We start from the raw sequence: 21421 nt of genomic DNA on the forward strand, positions 1-21421 counted from the left end.
CCATCACATCCATACAATCACAGAAGCACACTGTAACACCTCTCTTTTTCATTCAAAGCACGTTTACCTTTTCCTTTGCTCTCTTCAAACCACTCACCAACACCATTCTCTTCTCACATCTCAACTTTTGCTTTACCATCAACTCCTCCCAACCCCTCTTCCTCGCCACATTCCACACACTTGACTTTACATCCACCACCTTTTCATTCTCATTTCATCTGTTTCTTCTCCAGCTCTCACCACATGCACTATATACACAAGCCCTACATCTTTTCAGGAGCCACTGGCTAACACTTACCCTCTCTTTCTGCAGGGGAGGAATACCCAACATCATTGCCCTCAAGCAGAGCCATGAGCAAAGGGGAAGGCAAAACTGGTGGCTAGCCTGAGCAGGGTGTCTTCCTATTACTTGCCAACCTCAGTCACCTCAGAAAATATTCAGCAACCTTCACAACTTCAAGCCACATTCTCAAGATTGTCACATTCAAATGATCACCTTGCATATGCCCTTCATTTTTCTCTAAGTGCATCTCAGCAGTAAGGATCTGCTGCAGAAGACTCCTCGGAAGAAGACAATCCTCATGAAGATAGAGCATCTGCCGTTTCATCTCTCCCAGACACCAGTTCAAACATTGGCTGTACATGTGGGTTAGATAGTGAGATAGAGAGGTCTGCAGCTGGTGAAATACAGAGCACCAGTGAGTAGCAGCATGCACTGGTGGCAGGGACAGCTCATGAGACCAGACGAGGTCCTCTCCCAGCTATGCAGCTGTATGAGGTATTGGAAGGCCACCCAAGGGGTTTCAGCACTTTGGCTGAGAGTGTGGAGGAGTCTGCTTCCAGCCTGCGTGATGTCATCTCATATGGCTTCAGCATTTGGCAGTCAACACTGCACAGCAGGGCCACCTTGCAAAGGGAGTCAGTGCCTCCAGGCTTTCGAGCTTTGTTGAAAGCTCAAATGGCTACCAAACAGGCACTGGACTCCACCTTGGAGAGACAGGTATCAATCTTGGACAGATTGGTGAACCGAATATTCGGGGTTTTCAAATAGCCTGCTCTCCTGTCGATCAATGAAAGTGATGACTCCCAGTGTCATGGATATGGCAATGGCAAGATAGCAGTGGTACATGTTACCCTTTCTCAGGATGCTAAAGTATCTGCTCCTTTTCCATCCTCTCAACCAATACCTGCCACGATGCAAGAAATCTAGCTGGTCCAGAGTGCCCCAATGACAGCCAAGGTGCAGCTGTCTGCAGCCAGACTCTTAGAGGCTTGAACACCCAGAATCACCAGCCACAAACATCTCAAGAGAACCCCAACATAAAGACCAATAGCTCTTCACGAACTTTGCTGAGAACACTCAAGAAGTAACTCATAGGAGTAGCAGTTAGTAAACCTTTAAAAAACACTATGGGTGAACAACGAATGGAAGGCAATTATTAAGTTTATCATTAAATTCATCACCTTTATCACATTTGGTATGATGGCCTTCAGAGTGGTTTAATAGCAGCTTCCGAGACTACATTGTCAGTATATCATTGAAAAAGCGGTTGTCCGAATGGTTTGAATGTTCTTCAATGAAGGATAAAGGAAGTGGTGAAGGATGTTTCAAGGACTATTAATGCTGAGGGGCTCTGTGTGAGTTCTAAAGGCAGGGGAATGAGTAGGTCATTAAAATCACTGAACAATGAGCTGTGTCCTCATATCTCTTGCTGCAAAGTATTGAAGTGACCCTTCTACTTCTGCTGTTTCCTTGCCTTCCCCTTGCTCTTCCGCATCTGACGAGCACTCCTTCTGCCGCTGCACCTCTTCCAAATGCAGGCCTCTCTGTATGGGATGGCTCTGCAGTATGCAACATTTGCAATGCAGGAGCTCTTCTTGAAAAATATTGTATCCCTTATCTGCTAACTTCTGATAGGCCCAGCTGTTGCTTCTAATTGCTGAGGCTCCTGTTCATCTCAGCTGCTTTGGAAAAGTGTGCAGTTAAAACGTGGCAGGAATGTATGTCAGGAATGTAGCACTGAGTACTCTCCTGCTGTTTTAAAAACCAGCTTGCTCCTTTCTTATTGGGTGGGCAGGGTTAAAGTTGGGGCTAGAGACTGAAAATTTAAAAGCTGAAGTCACACACACAAAATGCATACTCTCACTGAAACAGTCCAATTTCAAGGATCTTCCACACAACCTCATAACATTTAAAAGTCCTTCAGCTTCTATGTAAAAAGAAGTACAAATCATATTAGAAAAATCCACAGCAACTGATCATCATATGGTTTGTACTGTTTTAATATATATTTTTAAACTTGCCCTTTAAAAGTTATTAAATGTGCACACTGAGCAAGTCTAGTGGAATTGAATGGTTATCATATTAGACAGCTCATCAGCCACAAGATATGACATCATCAAACTGAGCCAACGGATGATTCACTACATGTTCCTGTTTAGAATGTTTCAGTAGTCGTTGCAAACAAGTTACTCTCAATATCTGTTTACGCCAACTGCTATTCTATTAAATGATTACTTCCCAAAGCTAGGAGTTTGACACATGAACAGAAGCAACATGCTTACAATTGTAGAATTATTTAAGCAAAGTAAAATCCATCAGCTCCTGTGCAGCATGCTGTATACACCCAGAACGTAATCTGTCAGGTCAAAGATCTGCTGTAGTCAAAGATTCCAAGTGAACTGTCAATAATTATGTTTCACCAGGAAAGGCTGTTCTCCATTACTACCTTTCTCCATGTAATTGACTGATTTGACAGTTAAATATTCTTTGAGTCGCTCTCATTGCCAGCTCAGCTAGATAATTTGCACAGTCTTGAGTATGACTGAGCATGGCTTTATGAAGGTTCCTGGATCTGAAAGTTCCAATATGATCTCCAGAGATAGTCATTGTTGAAGTTAAAGGGGAATTTCATTCTAGCGGGAAGGAGCACTTTCAAAATCATTAAATGGACAATTTAGCGTTCTTGCGAATATATTTGCAGGCTTTCTGAAGGAGTAGTATTGGCTTTTAACAAGGAACGTTTTGCTGTTTTATGTAAACTACTATTTACTTGTTGAAGACTTGTTAAATAAAAAGAAAGTCATTACTTCTGCATCCACATCATTTTAACATAATACTGGAAAACAAGTTAATGCATTCCATGTCACATGTTATATTTTATGTCCCCTTCATGAGTAATTTTGTTACTTAATTATCCCAACCTCAATGCTATTTCTGTCATAATAATTATGTTGTTTGTATTTCCTAGTTCAAAATGAGAACAGATATCCTAAACCAATAAACTTTCACAGTACAAAATGCCTGACAGTAGTGCACACGAGTAAACATTTTGAGCTTTGCTACTTCTTTGTGAAATTTTCTTTTTCAGAACTGCTCTTTGCTGGATATTTGCCCTCTCCCCCAACTCCACCCCCACCCTGAGGCCATTTTGGAAGTTCAGTCATGTTCTGCGACTCTTACTCACCTGGCAAAAATATGATTAAAACAGTGTTCTACACGGGATGGAATGTCCCAAAGTTCAAAAAAGTGTCCCATTTCATTTACTGTTGTTCTTAATTCTGGCAATTGTAGACAAGTAAAAAAAAAACAGCCTGGCCACCACGAACAATGGCAACTAATAATATGCTGTTTTCCAGAAGTAATTGAAACAATGTCCTTGAGCATGAAAGGGAAGGCGCAGGCGCGTTGGGCCGAAGGGCCTGTTTCTGTGCTGTAAAACTCTATGACTCTAATTATTGCTAGCATATTCTTAGTTTTCAAGTTGTGTGTATCATCATGCAGTTGACAGTGTAGTTGGTAACTGTCGTACAATGGTTTGTGCTCTCAGTCCCACTGTCAAGAATAAAGCAGCTCGTTCCAGAACACAGCCCCAGACCGTAGTTAGACTTGGGAGGTTTCTGGATTGCTGTTCGATTGATTAAATTGAATTTGGCTGCACATCATCCAGAAAGTTAATGCACAATAGACCTCGCTTCCAAAGTGTCAGAAAAAGGAAATATAACAAGATTTCAGCAGTGGCAGCAGCTCATTGAAACATAAAAAATAAGTGCAGTTCCTTTTCCTCTATTGTGTTTAAACGGTTTATGACAAATTAATTGAAGAGCTAGTTTTAAAGTCCACTTCTGGTGGCATTCCGCCAGTGGCACAGGTATATAAAACTACCCTCTGCGAAATAAAAAGGCCAGAAAGACGTAACATTTTGTTTTAAAAAAGAAACTTTTAATCATGGCTAGTTGGGCCAGAGCTCTGTAGATTTAATGGTGTAAACTCTACTCACAGAAATAATTGAAGCTGCGATCTCAATGGCACCAGTGCTCGGAGTGATATATGGGATACGATCCTTGCTTATGCCAGCCTCGCTGAAGATGCTGTTTGTGTAGAACCAAATCTACATATGATAAAAGAACCAACAAAACCACATTAAGTGTAAAAACCCAATCTGTAGACTCTAAGAGAATATGGAGATACACACTTTGTAGCTTCACCAGTGGTGCTTGGGTAAAAGGCACTACAGGCCCAATATCCAAAATCCGGCTGTCCTAAAACTGGAATTATCCAAAACCAGAAATTTTTGAAAATATTCAGGTGCAACAACAGTTTAGTGTCAATTGATCACAATTACTTGAATTAAACTTGAAAAGACTGAAGGCACATCTTTATAATACAATCCTCCTTAAAGTGTAATGTTAAGTCACTGCTTCTCTTAATTTTCTCTTTCAGTCAATTTCTAGACAACTTGTTTAAAAATTGTGTAAAGTTGGCAGCGACTAGTGGATCCTCCCCCCCAAACACCCCCCTCTCCCTGTCCCAGAGCAGGGCTCCAGTAGGCCGGGGACGGTACTCGGGTGGGTAATAAGCCGAGGCCCGTGGTTATCCTCAGGCTCTGGCTGACCTGGAGGGTGGTTGCCAGCTCCATGTGTCCAAAATCAAGCAAAATCTGAAATCCGGCACAGTCTCAGCCCTGAGGGTGCAGGATTTTGGATATCAGACCTGTAGCTTATGTAACTTGAACTGTATAGACAAGAAGATTTCAAGGTTAGTTGCCCATTCAGCCTCTATATTAATCCCCTCACAACTGGCGGAAGAGGGTTGGAGAGGTATTAAAAAGTGAAATGTGCAATATGTGACCAGAACCCACCGTACACTGAGGATAGTGTCCTGGGCCCAATCATCTTCAGCTGCCTCATCAATAACCTTCTCTCCATTATCAGGTCAGAAGTGGGGATGTTCGCTGATGATTGCACAATGTTCAGTACCATTCGCGACTCCGCAAATACTGAAGCAGTCCATGCCTGCGTGCAACAAGACCTGGACAACATTCAGGCTTGGGCTGATAAGTGGCAAATGACAGTCGCGGCTTAACAGTGCAAGGTAATGACCATCTCCAACAAGAGAGAATCTAACCATCTTCCCTTGACATTCAACAGCATTACCACTGCTGAATATACCACCAACATTCTGGGGGTTACCATTGACCAGAAACTTAACTGGACCAGCTATATAAATGCCATGGCTACAACAGCAGGTCAGAGACTGTGGTGAGTAATTCTCCTCCTGAATTCCCAAAGCCTGCACACCATCTAAAAGGCACAAGTCAGGAATGTTATGGAATACTCTCCACTTGCCTGGATGAGTTTAGCTCCAACAACACTCAATAAGCTCAACACCATCCAGGACAAAGCAACCCGTCTGAAAGGCACCTCATCCACCACCTTCAACATTCACTACTTCCACCACTGCGCACAGTTGCAGAATTGTGTACCATCTACAAGATACATTGCAGCAACTCGCCAAGGCTCCTTCAACAGCACCTTCCAAATCCATGACCTGTACCACCTAGAAGGAAAGGGCAGCAAATGCATGGGAACACCACCACCTGCAAGTTCCCTTCCAAGCCACACACCATCCTGATTTGGAAATATATCACTGTTCCTTCCCTATTGCCGGGTCAAAATCCTGGAACTCCCTTCCTAACAGCACTGTGGATGTTTCTACACCAGATGGACTGCAGTAGTTCAAGAAGGCAGCTCACCACCACCTTCTCAAGGGCAATTAGGGATGGGCAATAAATGCTGCCCTGGCCAGCAATGTCCACATGCCATGAACGAATAAAAAAAAGCCTGTTGCTATTTTTACATCGGCAGATATCAGGGTGCCCCGCCATGGAGAGGCCAGACACTTAGTTACTATATTTAAATCAGGCTCCCACACTGCAATTGGGAGCTCGATTTGAAATTCACTGCTGCTGCTCAGCTTTGCAAGGGGTCAGGAAACCCGGCAGTGAAAGGGAGCTGCTGTCTCTGCATGGTAGGTAACTGTTTCAGCTCTCCTTGTCTGCCAGGAGGTGCAGCAGTCCTACCCCAGGCCCCATAAGGAGGACTTCAGTTTCCACCAGCTCCCTCGCTAGCCCTCCTGACTGCAGGCCTCCCCTCCCAATTACTGACTTTCCCTTCATCACAGCCCTGATTGCCAACGTCCTCCTCCTCCCAATTGCCGACCTTCCACAACCCCAAGCCCTAAGTGCTGACCCCTACCCCCACTCCTGATTACCGAATATCCCATTACCCCCTGATTGCCCAGGTCCGTCTCCAGGGGTCCACAGCTGCGGCCTCCTGCCACTAGTGTTGCCTCCCACCTGTAGACCAGGCTGTTCAGTTGGCTGGCTGCCAGGCTGGAGGTGAAGCCACAAGATGCACATCAGGTTCTGCCATTAAGATTGACAGAATCTCAATGTTCACGGCCTTGTCGGGTTCTTCAGCCATTTTCTGCCTCACCTGCACTCTCGCCACCTTTCTGTTGGTCTCAACCGGAGCAACAATTTCAGACCGTGAATTGGTTTTTAACACCCGAGAGTAGAAAGGGAAAAAGTTAACAGGGATTTCTCTTCCTGGCTGCAATGCAGTGACCCCTGCTGGGAGTGTTCTTGTGTGGATGTCAAACGAGAACAGGATAAGTGCACTTCGGATGCCACAAGCAAACAACTTGCTGCTATAAAGAGATCAACTTGTCTATTCATACTTTGCTTTCCACAAACATATCAAAAGAATCTCTTTACATTTTCCTACTGTAAATTAATTTTGAAGTTTACATTTTTAACTTCTGAATATTATTTTATCAACTCTCTTGGATTTTTTGTACACCATCATGTACAGTTACATAGACTTATATAGAGGTGAATCTTAACTCCCAAAAATGATCAGTTGGAGTCTGGTAAGATGTTTAAACTTTAAGGGGGTGATTTTTGCTGGCTCCTTTAGGTGCTAAAGAGTCTCCAAGGTGGGTAAGATGGGGTCTTGAGCTGAAATGCCGGTTTAACCTACGTTTAGCCGAAGACACCACCTTGGTAAAGGAGTGGAAGTGCACTAGGAATGGCCGCCCGAAGGATCGTTAAAGGGTTGATTATCTTAAGGCCTCTCATTGAAGAGGCTGCATGGCATTTTGGTCCTCTCCTAACAGCGACCAGATGATTGGGAATAAACTTGTCATTGTAGAAGATTTCATGCGTTACTTAAAGATATATCACCTTTCAATGTTCACTTCCTGCTTAAGGTTTGAACAGGACTATTGCAACACATCGGGAGGCTTTCTGGGAAACTTTGTCAAGACTTCACCAACACTCAAGCATCATTTATGCTGGATATTTTCTGAAGACTTCACCCAGAATGAGTGAGCACTGAGCTGCTCTTTCTAATTGGTTACCTCATAGGAGTCACGAGAGGAAAGGGAGGTCACAGGCATCTTGCTAGAGGTCTCCCTCAGTCTGGACAAGGAATGGAAGGAGGATGTGAGCCAAGGCAGACAAACCAGCAGCTACAGGAGAGAGAGGGACCTGAGGGCAAGCTGGACTGCTTCCCCGCTGCGGGTACAGCACATCTCTGTTCCTGTGGACCTGCTCCAACGGGAATTCTAGTGCCTCTTCTGAGAACTTGTGTGCTCTCTGCCTCAGTTCTTGAGCTGTCCTGAAACCTGTTACTGTCTGTCAGCCACAGCACTCCACACCTTCAGTGGAAGCAGGTACAAGGAGCCCACACATATAGCTATACGACAATTGTTTCTAATCAGTGCTTGAGTGCTAAACCTGTAGGCATCTGATTTAGCACCACCAGGAACATTCAAATGATGAGATTCAGCAATTAGAATCAAAACTACATGCTAGAACCAGACTTTCAGACAAACATGGCTTAGTCGCACAGAACCTACTTAGAGCCCTTTCACACTATGACCAAAATAACCCCATATAAATCTCAAAAACAGCCAGTATCCAATCTGCCCACTTTCAGGACAAGGGAGCAGGCAGCCAACCCACCCCCAGAAGGCAGGTTGGTCATTCATACGTTTGAATGAGATTGACAGACTCTGTTATATCCTGCTTTACTGGTCAGCTGGCCGGGTTTCCCTGGGAAACCAAGCAGATGAAGGGAGAAAGGTATAGCTTTGGGAGAAGGTAAATGCTTCCTCCTCCACCCTCCATGCTCCCCCAGCCTGCAACCAACTCATCTACACTGTGTCAGGGATCAGAATACCCCCACCCCTGCCACCCAAACCCCGCCCCCCCCACAGTGCCATACCCCTCACCCAGGGTAAGAAATCGACCTCCCCACCAAATGGGGTCACACCCTACCCAAATCAGAGATCACGCCCCCTAACCACCCCATGCTCCAACAGTAGGCAGTAAGAGTTGAGGATAGTAGATGGGTGGCCATCCGAAAGAGTAAGAAGAGGCAGGAAGTGGAGGAGCCTTTGGGGTGTGTGCCACTCTCAAACCAGTACTCAGCCTTGGAGACTGCTGGGAGTGGTAAACATCCTGGTAAACCTCCTCTGTACCCACTCCAAAGCCTCCACGTCCTTCTGGTAGTGTGGCGACCAGAATTGCACGCAATATTCTAAGTGTGGCTTAACTAAGGTTCTGTACAGCTGCAACATGACTTGCCAATTTTTATACTCTATGCCCCGACCGATGAAGGCAAGCATGCCGTATGCCTTCTTGACTACCTTATCCACCTGCATTGCCACTTTCAGTGACCTGTGGACCTGTACACCCAGATCTCTCTGCCTGTCAATACTCCTAAGGGTTCTGCCATTTACTGTATGCCTCCCACCTGCATTAGACCTTCCAAAATGTATTACCTCACATTTGTCCAGATTAAACTCCATCTGCCATTTCTCCGCCCAAGTCTCCAACCGATCTATATCCTGCTGTATCCTCTGACAATCCTCATCATTATCCGCAACTCCACCAACCTTTGTGTCGTCCGCAAACTTACTAATCAGACCAGCTACATTTTCCTCCAAATCATTTATATGTACTACAAAGAGCAAAGGCCCCAGCACTGATCCCTGCGGAACACCACTAGTCACATCCCTCCATTCAGAAAAACACCCATCCACTGCTACCCTCTGTCTTCTATGACAGAGCCAGTTCTGTATCCATCTTGCCAGCTCACCTCTGATCGCATGTGACTTCACCTTTTGTACTAGTCTGCCATGCGGGACCTTGTCAAAGGCTTTACTAAAGTCCATATAGGTAACATCCACTGCCCTTCCTTCATCAATCATCTTGGTCACTTCCTCAAAAAACTCAATCAAATTAGTAAGACACGACCTCCCCTTCACAAAACCATGCTGTCTCTTGCTAATAAGTTCATTTGTTTCTAAATGGGAGTAAATCCTGTCCCGAATAATCCCCTCTAATAGTTTCCCTACCACTGACGTAAGGCTCACCGGCCTATAATTTCCTGGATTATCCTTGCCACCCTTCTTAAACAAAGGAACAACATTGGCTATTCTCCAGTCCTCTGGGACCGCACCTGTAACCAATGAGGATGCAAAGATTTCTGTCAAGGCCCCAGCAATTTCCTCCCTTACCTCCCTCAGTATTCTGGGGTAGATCCCATCAGGCCCTGGGGACTTATCTACCTTAATGCTTTGCAAGACACCCAACACCTCCTCCTTTTTGATAATGAGATGACTGAGACTATCAGCACTCCCTTCCCTAGGCTCATCATCCACCAAGTCCTTCTCTTTGGTGAATACTGATGCAAAGTACTCATTTAGCACCTCGCCCATTTCCTCTGGCTCCACACATAGATTCCCATCTCTGTCCTGGAGTGGGCCAACCCTTTCCCTGGTTACCCTCTTGCTCTTTAGATACGTATAAAAAGCCTTGGGATTTTCCTTAATCCTGTTTGCCAATGACTTTTCATGACCCCTTTTCGCCCTCCTAACTCCTTGCTTAAGTTCCTTCCTACTGTCTTTATATTCCTCAAGTGCTTCGTCTGTTCCTAGCCTTCCAGCCCTTACAAATGCTTCCTTTTTCTTTTTGACTAGGCTCACAATATCCCGCGTTATCCAAGCTTCCCGAAACTTGCCAAACTTGTCTTTCTTCCTCACAGGAACATGCTGGTCCTGGATTCTAATCAGCTGACGTTTGAAAGACTCCCACATGTCAGATGTTAATTTACCCTCAAACAGCCACCCCCAATCTAAATTCTTCAGTTCCTGCCTAATATTGTTATAATTAGCCTTCCCCCAATTTAGCACCTTCACCCGAGGACTCCTCTTATCCTTATCCACAAGTACCTTAAAACTTATGGAATTATGGTCACTGCTCTCGAAATGCTCCCCCACTGAAACTTAGACCACCTGGCCGGGCTCATTCCCCAATACCAGGTCCAGAATGGCCCCATCCCTAGTTGGACTATCTACATACTTTTCAAGAAGCCCTCCTGAATGCTCCTCACAAATTCTGCCCCATCCAAGCCCCTAGCACTAAGTGAGTCCCAGTCAATATCGGGGAATTTAAAATCACCCACCACCACAACCCTGTTACCTTTACATCTTTCCAAAATCTGTCTACATATCTGCTCCTCTACCTCCCGCTGGCTGTTGGGAGACCTGAAGTCCTCGTGATGAAGTTCACTAGTGTGGTTGGGGAGGGTTTAAACTAAATTGGCATGGGAGATGGGCACCAGCATATAGAAGTAGAAAAGAAGAACAGGTGCACAAAGTTAGAGTGTTGGATAATACTAGAGAAAGAAGTAGTACCATATTAAATAGGAGCAGACTAAAAAAGGACTACAAGGAATACGAAGACAAGTTTAGAATTCATGTAAGTGAATGCATAAAGCGTGGTGAATAAGGTTGGTAAACTACAAGCACAAACAGCTGTGTGGGAATATGATGTAGTGGCGAAAGGGGAAACATAGCTTAAAAATGGTGAGGACTGGGGCTTCATATTCAAGGATACAAAGTGTTCAGAAAAGATAGGGAAGGAAAAAGGGAGGTTAGGTAGCAGTACTGATTAGGGAAGACATTGTAGTGTTGGAAAGGGAGGATGTCCTTGAGGGGGCAAAGACAGAATTCATTTGGTTAGAATGCAAAGAGGATGTGACCACGCTACGGGGGGTATTCTATAGGCCTCCAAATAGTGTGAGAGAGATAGAGGAGCAAATCTGCAGGAAAATCACAGAGTTGAGTTGTGCAAGAACTATAGAGTGGTGATATTTAATTACCCAAATATCGTTTGGGATAATGTTAGAGTAAAGGGTAAAGAGGGGAGGAATTTCTGAACTGTCTTCAGGAGAACTTCCTTGATCAGTATGTTCTTGGTCCAACCAGGAAGCAGGCATTGCTAGATCTGGTGCTGGGGAATGAGGTGGGCCAAATGTCTGTGGAGAACACTTGGGTAAGAGTGATCATCGTATCATAAGGATTAAATTAGCAATGGAGAAGAGAAATGAACAATCTAAAGTAGAACTTCTAAATTGGAAGAAGGCTAATTTCAGTGGGATGAGAGAGATCTAGTCAGAGTGAAATGGAACAGGAAAAACTGGAACAATGGGTGATCTTTAAGGAGGAGATGTTTCAAGTACAGGCTAGGTACATTTCAACAAGGGTGAAAGGTAAGGGAACCAAAGCCAGGGCTCCTTGGATAATGAGGGAAATAGAGATTGTGATGAAACAAAAAAAAGGGTGTATGATACATGTCAGGTGAATTCTTTAAGCGAGAACCAGGTCAAGTACAATACTTTGAGAGGGGAAGTGAAGAGGAAAATAAGACTGGCAAAGAGAGAATATGAAAATAGAATGGCAGTTAACATAAAAGGGAACCCAAAGATCTTCTACTGCCATGTAAATAGTGTGTCGTAAGAGGCGGGGTGGGTCCTCTTCGGGACAAAGAGGGTAATATATGCTTAGAGGCTTACAGGTTGTTTGTCAGACTGGAGGATGGTAGACAGTGGTGCTTCCCAAGGTTCAGTGCTAGGACCACTGCTTTTTTTGCTATATATATATATATATATATATGACGTGGACATTGGAATACAGAGTAAAATTTCAAAATTTGCCAACTGTAGCTAACTTGGACGTGTGGCAGACAGTGAGGATGATACCAATCAACTGCAAAAGGACATAAACAGACGAGCAGAATGGGAAGACAATGACAGATGGAATTTAATACTGACAAGTGTGAGGTGATGCATTTTGGCAGAAGGCCTAGTGAGAGACAATGCAGACTAAATGACACAGTTCTAAAGAGTGTCCATGGTCAGAGGGACCTGCAGTTTATTTGCATAGATCTTTGAAGGTGGCAGGACATATTCAGAGAGTAATTAGCAAAGTAAATGGGATCTTGAACATCACAATTAGAGGTATTGAATATAAAAGCAGAGAAGTTATGTTGAACCTGTATAAAGCTGTGGTTAGGTCACAATTGGAGTATTGTCTGCAGTTCTGGTCACCACACTTTAGGAAGGATGTGAGAGTACTTGAGTGGGTGCAGAGGAGATTTACCAGAATGGTTTCAAGGATGGGGGATTTTAGTTACAAGGTTATGTTGGAGAAGCTGGGTTTTTTCCCTCCTTGGAACAAAGGAGTTTGAGGTGTACAAGATTATGACAGGTTTAGATGAGGGAGACTAAGAAAAGCTGTTCCCATTAGCTGATGGTATAAGAACCAAAGGACACAGAATCCAGAATTGTTACGGTGCAGAAGCAGGCCATTCGGCCCATTGTGTCTGCACCAGCTCTTCGAATGAGCAATTCACCCAATGCCATTCCTCTGCCGTCTCCCCATAACCCTGCACGTTCTTCCTTTTCAGATAACAGTCTAATTTCCTTTAGAATGCCTCGATTGAACCTGCCCCCACCACACTCTCAGGCAGTACATTCCAGATCCTAACGACACGCTGCATGAAAAAGTTTTTCCTCATGTCGCTATTGCTTCTTTTAACAATTACTTTAAATCTGTGCCCTCCTGTTCTTGATCCTTTCACAAGTGGGGACAGTTTCTCCGTATCTACTCTGTCCAGACTGCTTTTGATTTTGAATACCTCTATCAAATCTCCTAGAACCATAGAAAAATTACAGCACAGAAGGAGGCCATTCAGCCCAATAGGTCTGTGCCAGCCAAAAAAAACTAGCTGCCCAATCTACTCCCACCTTTCAGCACTTGGTCCATAGCCTTGCAGGTTACAGCACTTCAGGTACATGTCCAGGTACCTTTTAAAAGAATTGAGGGTTTCTGCCTCCACCACCATTCCTAGCAGTGAATTCCAGACACCCACCACCCTCTGGGTGAAATTTCTTTTCCTCATGTCCCCTCTAATCCTTCTGCCAATCACTTTAAATCTGTGCCCCCTGGTAATTGACCTCTCCGCTAGGGGAAACAGGTCCTTCCTGTCTACTCTATCTAGGCCCCTCATAATTTTGTAGACCTGAAGTAAGTCACCCCTCAGCCTCCTCGGTTCTAAGGAAAACAACCCTAGCCTATCCAATCTTTCCTCATAGCTGCAACTTTCAAGCCCTGGCAACATTCTTGAAAATCTCCTCTGTACTCTATCCAGAGCAATTATGTCCTTCCTGTAATGTTGTAACCAGAACTGTACGCAATACTTCAGCTGTGGCCTAACCAGCGTTTTATACAGTTCCAGCATTACATCCCTGCTTTTGTATTCTATACCTCAGCCAATAAAGGAAAGCATTCCATATGCCTTCTTCACCACTCTATCTACCTGTCCTGCCACCCTCAGGCACCTGTGGACATGCACTCCAAGGTCTCTCACTTCTTCTACCCCTCTCAATATCCTCCCATTTTTTGTGTATTCCTTTGCTTTGTTTTCCCTCCCCAAATGAATTTCCTCCACATTCACTCCCAGATACACCTGCAATCTGGACACAACCAGAATAGGCAGTTTAATGGACCATGGAATTTGGGCATAAGTGAATTATGTGTAACCAAAATATGCCCAAGTCTTTTCAATCTTTTATGTCCCTCTATCAAATCCGTTGTCCGAATGAATCTCCACCTACAAAACTGGGCATGTGCCGACTCTCAGATGCGAGTATCCCACAAATGCATTTGCTCAGGTGGATCTTCTCAACATTGTGAGCAGGTTCTCAGGCACAGCAGGAATCAAAGTTGTTCTTCTATTCTTGAAATTTTGTCAGCGTTTTATTAAAATGTAATTACCCTCACTAAGACCTGCTCTGAATTTTCTGTTTATTTTCACGTAGTTTTATGGTATAAATATATGGCACATTAAAAATTGAAAAGCTTTCCCAATTGCAGGTTGTTAATTACGCTATACCTGATAGGAAGATAGGAACAGGAGTAGACCATTCAGTTCCTCGAGCCTGTTCTGCCATTTCATTAGATCATGGCTAATTTGTATCCTAAGCACCATCTACCCACCTTGGTTCCATACCATTCCCTAACAAAATTCTAACAATCTCAGTTTTGAAATTTTCAATTGACCCGGACTCAACAGCTTTCTGGGTGGGGAGAAAGGTCCAGATCTCCATGTATGTAAAGAAGTGCTTTCTGGCATTACCCCTGAACATCCTAATTCTAAACTTAAGGTTATGCCCCTTGTTCTGGACTCTCCCACTAAAGAAATAGTTTATCTCTATCTACCTTATTAAATCCACAAATAATCTTAAACATCTCAATTAGATCACCCCTTAATCTTCTATCTTCAAAGTAATCGAAGTCTAGTCTAAGCAACGTGTCCTCATAATTTAACCCTTTTAACCATAGCATAATTCTGGTGAATCTGTGCTGTACCCTCTCCAAAGTCAATATCCTTCCTCAGGCCTGGTGTCCAGAAAAGAATGTAGTACGCTAGACAGGGTCTAACCAGAGCTCTGTACACGGAGTCAGCAACATGTCTGTGGTAAAAGATTTTGAGGTCCATGGTTGGTAATTTCAGGGATGAGAAATTTCCTATTGGCTTCTTCTTTCCAACCAGACCAACTTTTTAAAAGGATTGCAACTGTATGTTTCACAGCTAACAGATGCTGAGAGCGGGAACAGCAGTTTCTGAACTTCGGACAGCTTTGGGGTTTTCCGGCAGGCTTTAAAAAAAATCAGAACACACCGGAAAACTCCGAATCTGTCCGAAGTTTGGAAACTGCTCGCAGCAACGGTCAGAGAGAGGGGTGGGGGGGTGGGGTGTGGTCAGAAAGAGAAAGATGGGGGAGTGTCGAGACAGAGGGACAGAGAGAGGTTGGAGGGACAGAGAGAGGTTGGGGGGACAGAGAGAGGGAGAGGGACAAAGAGGGGGAAGGCAGAGAGGAAGAAAGAGGGGGAGAGTGACAGAGGGGAGGGATGGAGACAGAGAGAAAGAGAGAGGGGGATGGAGAGAGACAGGGAAGAGAGAGGGGGGGACAGAGAGAGCGGGAATGACACAGGGAGGTGGGACAACACAGAGGGGGATGACACAGAGAGGGGGGTATGACACAGAGAGGGAATGACACATAGAGGGAGAACGACAGAGAGGGAGGGAACAATACGGGGGGAATAACACAGAGGAGGGGCAACACAGAGCGGGGAACACAGAGAGGGGTAATGCAGAGGGGGAACACAAAGGGGGGACACAGAGAGGGAGGGGGAGAGAGAGGGAGGGGGAGAGAGAGATAGGCAGAGAGCGAGAGAGAGAGAGAGAGAGAGAGACAGAGAAAGGAGGGAGAGAGAACAGTCAAGCTCATTCCTGACAGATGAACATCTATCTGGAATACTCCACATCGCTACAGGAAGTGTGCGGGAAAACATTGACTACTTGTGCAGGCAAAAAAAATGCGAGGTATCTCACTAAATCAGATTCCAACACAGTGACGGGAAAGTAAGTCAATAAAATAGTCTTCTCATTTACAGCATCTTCACAAAAATGCTCAATTGATATTGTTATGGTTAACAGTAAGCTAAATTTTTAATGCCTTTCTCCTTCCAAATCTGTCTCAACAACCCCCTTTGTAAGACAAAAATTGTGATGTGAACCCTCCATGCAAAACAGTTGGATATCCCTCTCTCTCCATTCCCCACGCCCCCCCCCCCACCTCTGTCCCCACTGTCTGTCTCTCTCCCCCACTCCCTAGCAGCTAGGTTATTTAAAAACATAAATTTAAAGTCTTGTGCTATGTAAACTCATTTTAAAATGGCAAAAGTCACTTAGGGAATGTTTTGATTTCTACACTCTGGCACACATTACTTTCACTTGGGACACAAGCTCAGTTACATGTTGAAAGCTGCTGGACCTTTACTTCTCTATAAATGTCACAATTCCACTGCTATCCATTTGGAATCACACTGTTCCAGAACAAGTATTAAGGGGAGAACAGACAAGAAAATAAATCCAAGGAATCTCCAAAAGTCAGCACAGTAAGTTCCTCATGAATACAAGACTACAGTGTAATGGACTGAGTGATATCGGCAAAAACAGGGGATGCTGCTGACCCATGTACCATAGTTCCCATGTACCATAGTTAGTAAATTATCTTGCCAGACTGAATCAGAATTGACAGTGATAGACTGAGTTATAGACATAAGTGAATTTCAGAGAATCACTTTATTGGAGAAACTGAAGGGTACTCTTTATCTGTAATTGTGTTTATCTAATTTTGTCACTAGCTCTGGTAAGTAAATGACATTTTGTCCATGAGAGATGCTGTTGTTCCTATATTTTGGAATTCATGACCTGGTTTAACAGCCTTTCAAGATAAATACACTAATCTTGGCTACCTACCATTAATCCTTCTGTCCCTTCCTGTCCCACTCTGCTTTTCTGTTTTACATGACTTTTCTGAAGTATATCTGCTGCATCCTATAAAATTCTCCTGATTTGGAGATCACTGCCCTTTTGTTGGCTGCCCTGTCTTCAGACACATATTACAAGCAAGTGGAGAAGTTGCACAAACATTGACCGTATGGGTTAAATTGTCTTGTGACAACAGCAGTGTGAGAAATGGCCCGTCTTCCTATTGCTGATTTTTCTACTGCCTCGCCTCAATAACCACAATAACAATCCTCTCCTGAGTTTCATGGTTTATTGGATGAATTTGCACTCCTGTCACAGTGTGAATCCATAGAGATTATCCAATAAGGTACATCTACCACCCCATGACATGGTGCCATGCTCTATTCTGCCAACAAATGTAATTCGTATTGGTATTGCATACTGTTTTGCTTGCTAGCTAGCTAATACAGTTGTGCTGCTCTCCATTGATGTTTATATGCTTAACTACTTTATTTATAGGGAGAAATATGTTTTAAATCAGACTGTGTTTTCATGGCATTAGATTGGCTGTACACTTTATGTACAGATTAATTGCTCTAAGCCTGTGGCTGAGTCAATAATTTTGCCACATGTCTGTGGTGCAACATGTCAGTGCCTATCCCTGTCTGTACAGCTGTAACATAACTTCCACCCCTTTGTATTCCAGCCCTCTTGAGATAAAATCCAACATTCCATTAACCTTTTTCATTGTTTTTTGTGCCTGTCCACTAGCTTTTTGCGATTTCTGTACTTGGATCCCTAAATCTCTTTGCTTATCCACAGTTCCTAGCTTCTTATCATTTCGAAAATACTCCTCCTCCTGGCCCCACAAAAATAATTCTAAACTTAATGTTTTTGATTCTGTTCAGCTGGGGTAGAACTGGATTCCACTCAGATGTCTCCCAAAATAGCAACCGGGGTTTGATGTACGTCATAAGACCCTGATTTGCCTTATCAAGCATCTATGGTTTGAATCAGCAAGGTGCCCTGGCCACCCATGGTAGCCCCCTTTCATTTGGATCGGGAACAGGGTGACAAGTATTTCCCATGAATTTCAGGGTGCTGGCACCTCATTTCTACCCGATGGAGCCAGTGGAAATTTCCTCCATGCACTTTTCAGATGGATGTCACTGAAAAGCAATGAACAGCATTAACTCTCATTGATTTTTCACCCTTCCCAACCCAGAACCCAGAGACTAATTACAGTGCTCATACTACAGACTGTTCAACACAGACTGGCCATCTGGGACCCTCCTGGACTGTATATGGCTCAGTGCTTGTACCACTGAGCTATTGTGTTTTTTTCTTTCTTTCACCTTACTGTAAATCATATATGCTGTGAGGACACAAGTAATATAACAGTACCAACAAAACTAATACTTACAGCATTCAAACCACAGAGCTGGTAGCAGGCCATAACGACAATGACCGTGATGACTTGCCAACGTGCAGACTGCTTTCGCAGTAGCTCCAAGACTGAAACCAAGTGAATCTGCTTTTGGGCTTTTCTTTCTGCTTGGACTTCCTCCAGTTCCTTAGTGACATCTTCTTTCCCATAAAAGATTTGAAATGCTGGAAAGAAAGGATGGAATTGGTCAATTTTCTATTACCTACGAAAGCCATCTTAGCACATTGTATTGAGGAATTGGTTAGATTTTTACTCTGTTATAGTAACAGAAAGAGAACTCCTCTTAGCTGTGCATATAATTGGTTACATTTGAGGTCCTGATCAACATAAAACCAAAGTGCAACTAACTTTCTATAAGATATATAGATGTACACATTTAAAATGTCGTGAAACATTTGCTTTTGGAGCTTTCATTCAGCTGTTGCAGTATTTCCTCTTTAATTGGATAAAGTCTAATCGCTGGCTTTTATGCAATAAATCAGGCTGCGTAATTAAAGCACTACCGCCAAAGCGAACAGAAGATCATTTCATGTACAAATCGCTCTTACAAAACAATTTTTTTTCTTTGCTCAGGTAAACAAATACGAAGGACTGCCAGTCAAAACGTTACCAATCAGGAACCCAATTTGATCATTCAGATCTATCACAGTGCTCAATTTATTTTTCCCGACTGGTTTAAGCCACCAAATGAATTTCTGACTCAGACGAAAGAATAACCATATAACATTTGTATCACATAATAAATATATTCCAAAAAATAAATAATTCTGAAAAAAACACTAGCGATTGCATTTTAAAGCCTCTCTGACGCCAGGAATGGTGGTGGTGGGGCAATGAAGATAGCAATGGAGGAAGCCCGATGCCAGCAGGTCCTGTACAAATCTTGGCAGCAGCGACGAGGCCTTGTTGCGGCCACCCCGCCGCTCGGCAACGAGGTCTCTTGGTGGCCACCCCACTGCTCGGCGATGGGACCACAATTTCCATATTTAAATTAATTTACTGTTATATATGTATATATTGTTATACTATCTGTAAAGTGTTAGGAACTAATTAGCTAGGAACTAGTTGTTATGTGTAAGTGTTCCAGTAGGGGACCACATTCACGGCTGCACTGGGGAGTCATGTTATATGTAACACAAGAACCAGTGGAATCAGGTTCTACAGCACAAAGCATTGTGCTGAAATAAACAAGACTGACTCCAGCCTTTTCCAAGATTAAAGTGTGATTCTTTCCAACATCTGGGAACCAGAAACAACATAAAGATGAAACGTGGTGGCAGCGAGTGTCAATGAGTAAACCTACAACATTCTTATAAGCATCAGATTGAGAAAACTGACCCAAATTAGTGCCAGAGAGAGAGAAAGAAAAACTGAGTGACTCGTACGAAAACTCTTAAAAAAAAAACTGAAATGTCAGCCGGGACAGGAATGAATGCATTGCTACAGCCCATCATGAATTGGGGAGCTAATGATGTTGTAGAGGCATTTGAGAAGTTTAAACAGAAGTGCAATTTGGCATTCAATAGTTTCCTAAAAAGCACTAGTGAAGAGGAGAGGGTCAGCTATATCCTTCTGTGGGCTAGAGATAAAGGATTAAATTTATTTAACAGCTGGGACCTAAGCAAAGAGGACAGCAGAAACCCAGATAACATTTTTGACAGATTCAGCACCCATCTCCAGCCAAAATCAAATCATCGGATATACTGATATGAATTTCAAGGTCTCAGACAGGAACTAGGTGAGCCTATTGACAATTTTGTAGCAAGATTGAAAAATGCAGCCAGAAAATGTAAATTTAAAGACACAGATGAACGGCTGATAGATCAGCTCATTTGGGGTTTTGCACATCCTGAAGTACAGAAAGCTCTAATCGGACAGGACAAGCTCACAATATCGCAGGCTGTAGACACTGCCAAAGCACATGAAGCCACGAGCAGACGGATGAAGACTCTGACCTCCCAAATGGCTAACCTTCAGTTAAGCCAAGAGACAGGCAGCAGTGAAACAACAACTAAAGAATGTAGTCCAAACAGAAAGAAAGACGTGCAGGGGCTGTGGACGACCACATGAATTGACAAACAGAAGGAAATGTCTCGCATATGGATCAATCTGCAGAGCTTGCAGAAAGACCAATCACTGGGAAAAGATGTGCAGAACAATGAAAGAAGGTGGTAGATGAGTCATCAGAGCCAGAGTAACAGGGCAAAGAAATAGCGAAAGAAACCAAAACATCCATACCCGGAAGACGGCGATGGGTTTGAGAACATGATAGAAATAGGAACCATAGAATTGCACAAAATGTCTGGATGTGACAGTTCCCAGAGAAAACAAATTCATACAACCATTCAGATCAGGAAGTGGGTGAGAAATAAGCCCACAATGATAAACCTGAAGGTGAAGATTGATGCTGATAAACCTGAAGGTGAAGAATGATGCTGGAGCCCAGAGTAACATCATCCCGCTCAGACTATACCAGAAGATCTTTCCTGAAAATTTGGAGAAAAATGGTTATCCAAGGGAAGGTGCTCTGAAACCAAACAATGTCAAGCTAACAGCATACGAGGAACTGATTTTCGACAGCTGGGAACAACCCAAATCAGAGGGACACACAAAGGAAAAGATGTTAACTGTATGATCGACATCACTGAAACAGATGGTCCAGCTATCCTGGGGTTGAGCAGTTGTGAAGAGCTGCAGATTATCTCAGTAAACTATAAGGTGAAGGAGGCGACACTGAGGGTTGAAGAAAGTACACCTGTTGAAAAGCGCCCTCTGATCAGAAGCAAAGAAGATCTGGTACAAATGTACCCAGAGTGTTTTGATGAGACGGTTGGATGCTTCGAAGATTTTGAGTATCACATCACTACTGACCCAGCGATGAAACCAGTGATTCATCCCCCACGTAAAGTACCAGTAGAACTAAAAGGAAAGCTTTAAAGGGAGCTCCGAGAAATGGAAGAAA

The 21421-nt window shown here is 43.6% G+C and overlaps 1 protein-coding gene across 5 annotated transcripts in view; it reads right to left on the reverse strand.

The window, feature by feature from the left end:
* slc2a9l2 (solute carrier family 2 member 9, like 2) overlaps nucleotides 1–21421 on the reverse strand; it is a 542218-nt gene that overhangs the window by 180158 nt on the left and 340639 nt on the right. For all 5 annotated transcript variants that reach the window (XM_068040353.1, XM_068040334.1, XM_068040343.1 and 2 more), the window contains 2 exons: nucleotides 18436–18623; nucleotides 4281–4391 (listed from right to left, as the gene is read on the reverse strand). In XM_068040353.1, the coding sequence (XP_067896454.1) occupies nucleotides 4281–4391; nucleotides 18436–18623 (299 nt within the window). The remainder of the gene's footprint in view (nucleotides 1–4280; nucleotides 4392–18435; nucleotides 18624–21421) is intronic.

This window comes from Heterodontus francisci, chromosome 1 (genome assembly GCF_036365525.1).
Source record: "Heterodontus francisci isolate sHetFra1 chromosome 1, sHetFra1.hap1, whole genome shotgun sequence".
NCBI lineage: Eukaryota > Metazoa > Chordata > Chondrichthyes > Heterodontiformes > Heterodontidae > Heterodontus > Heterodontus francisci.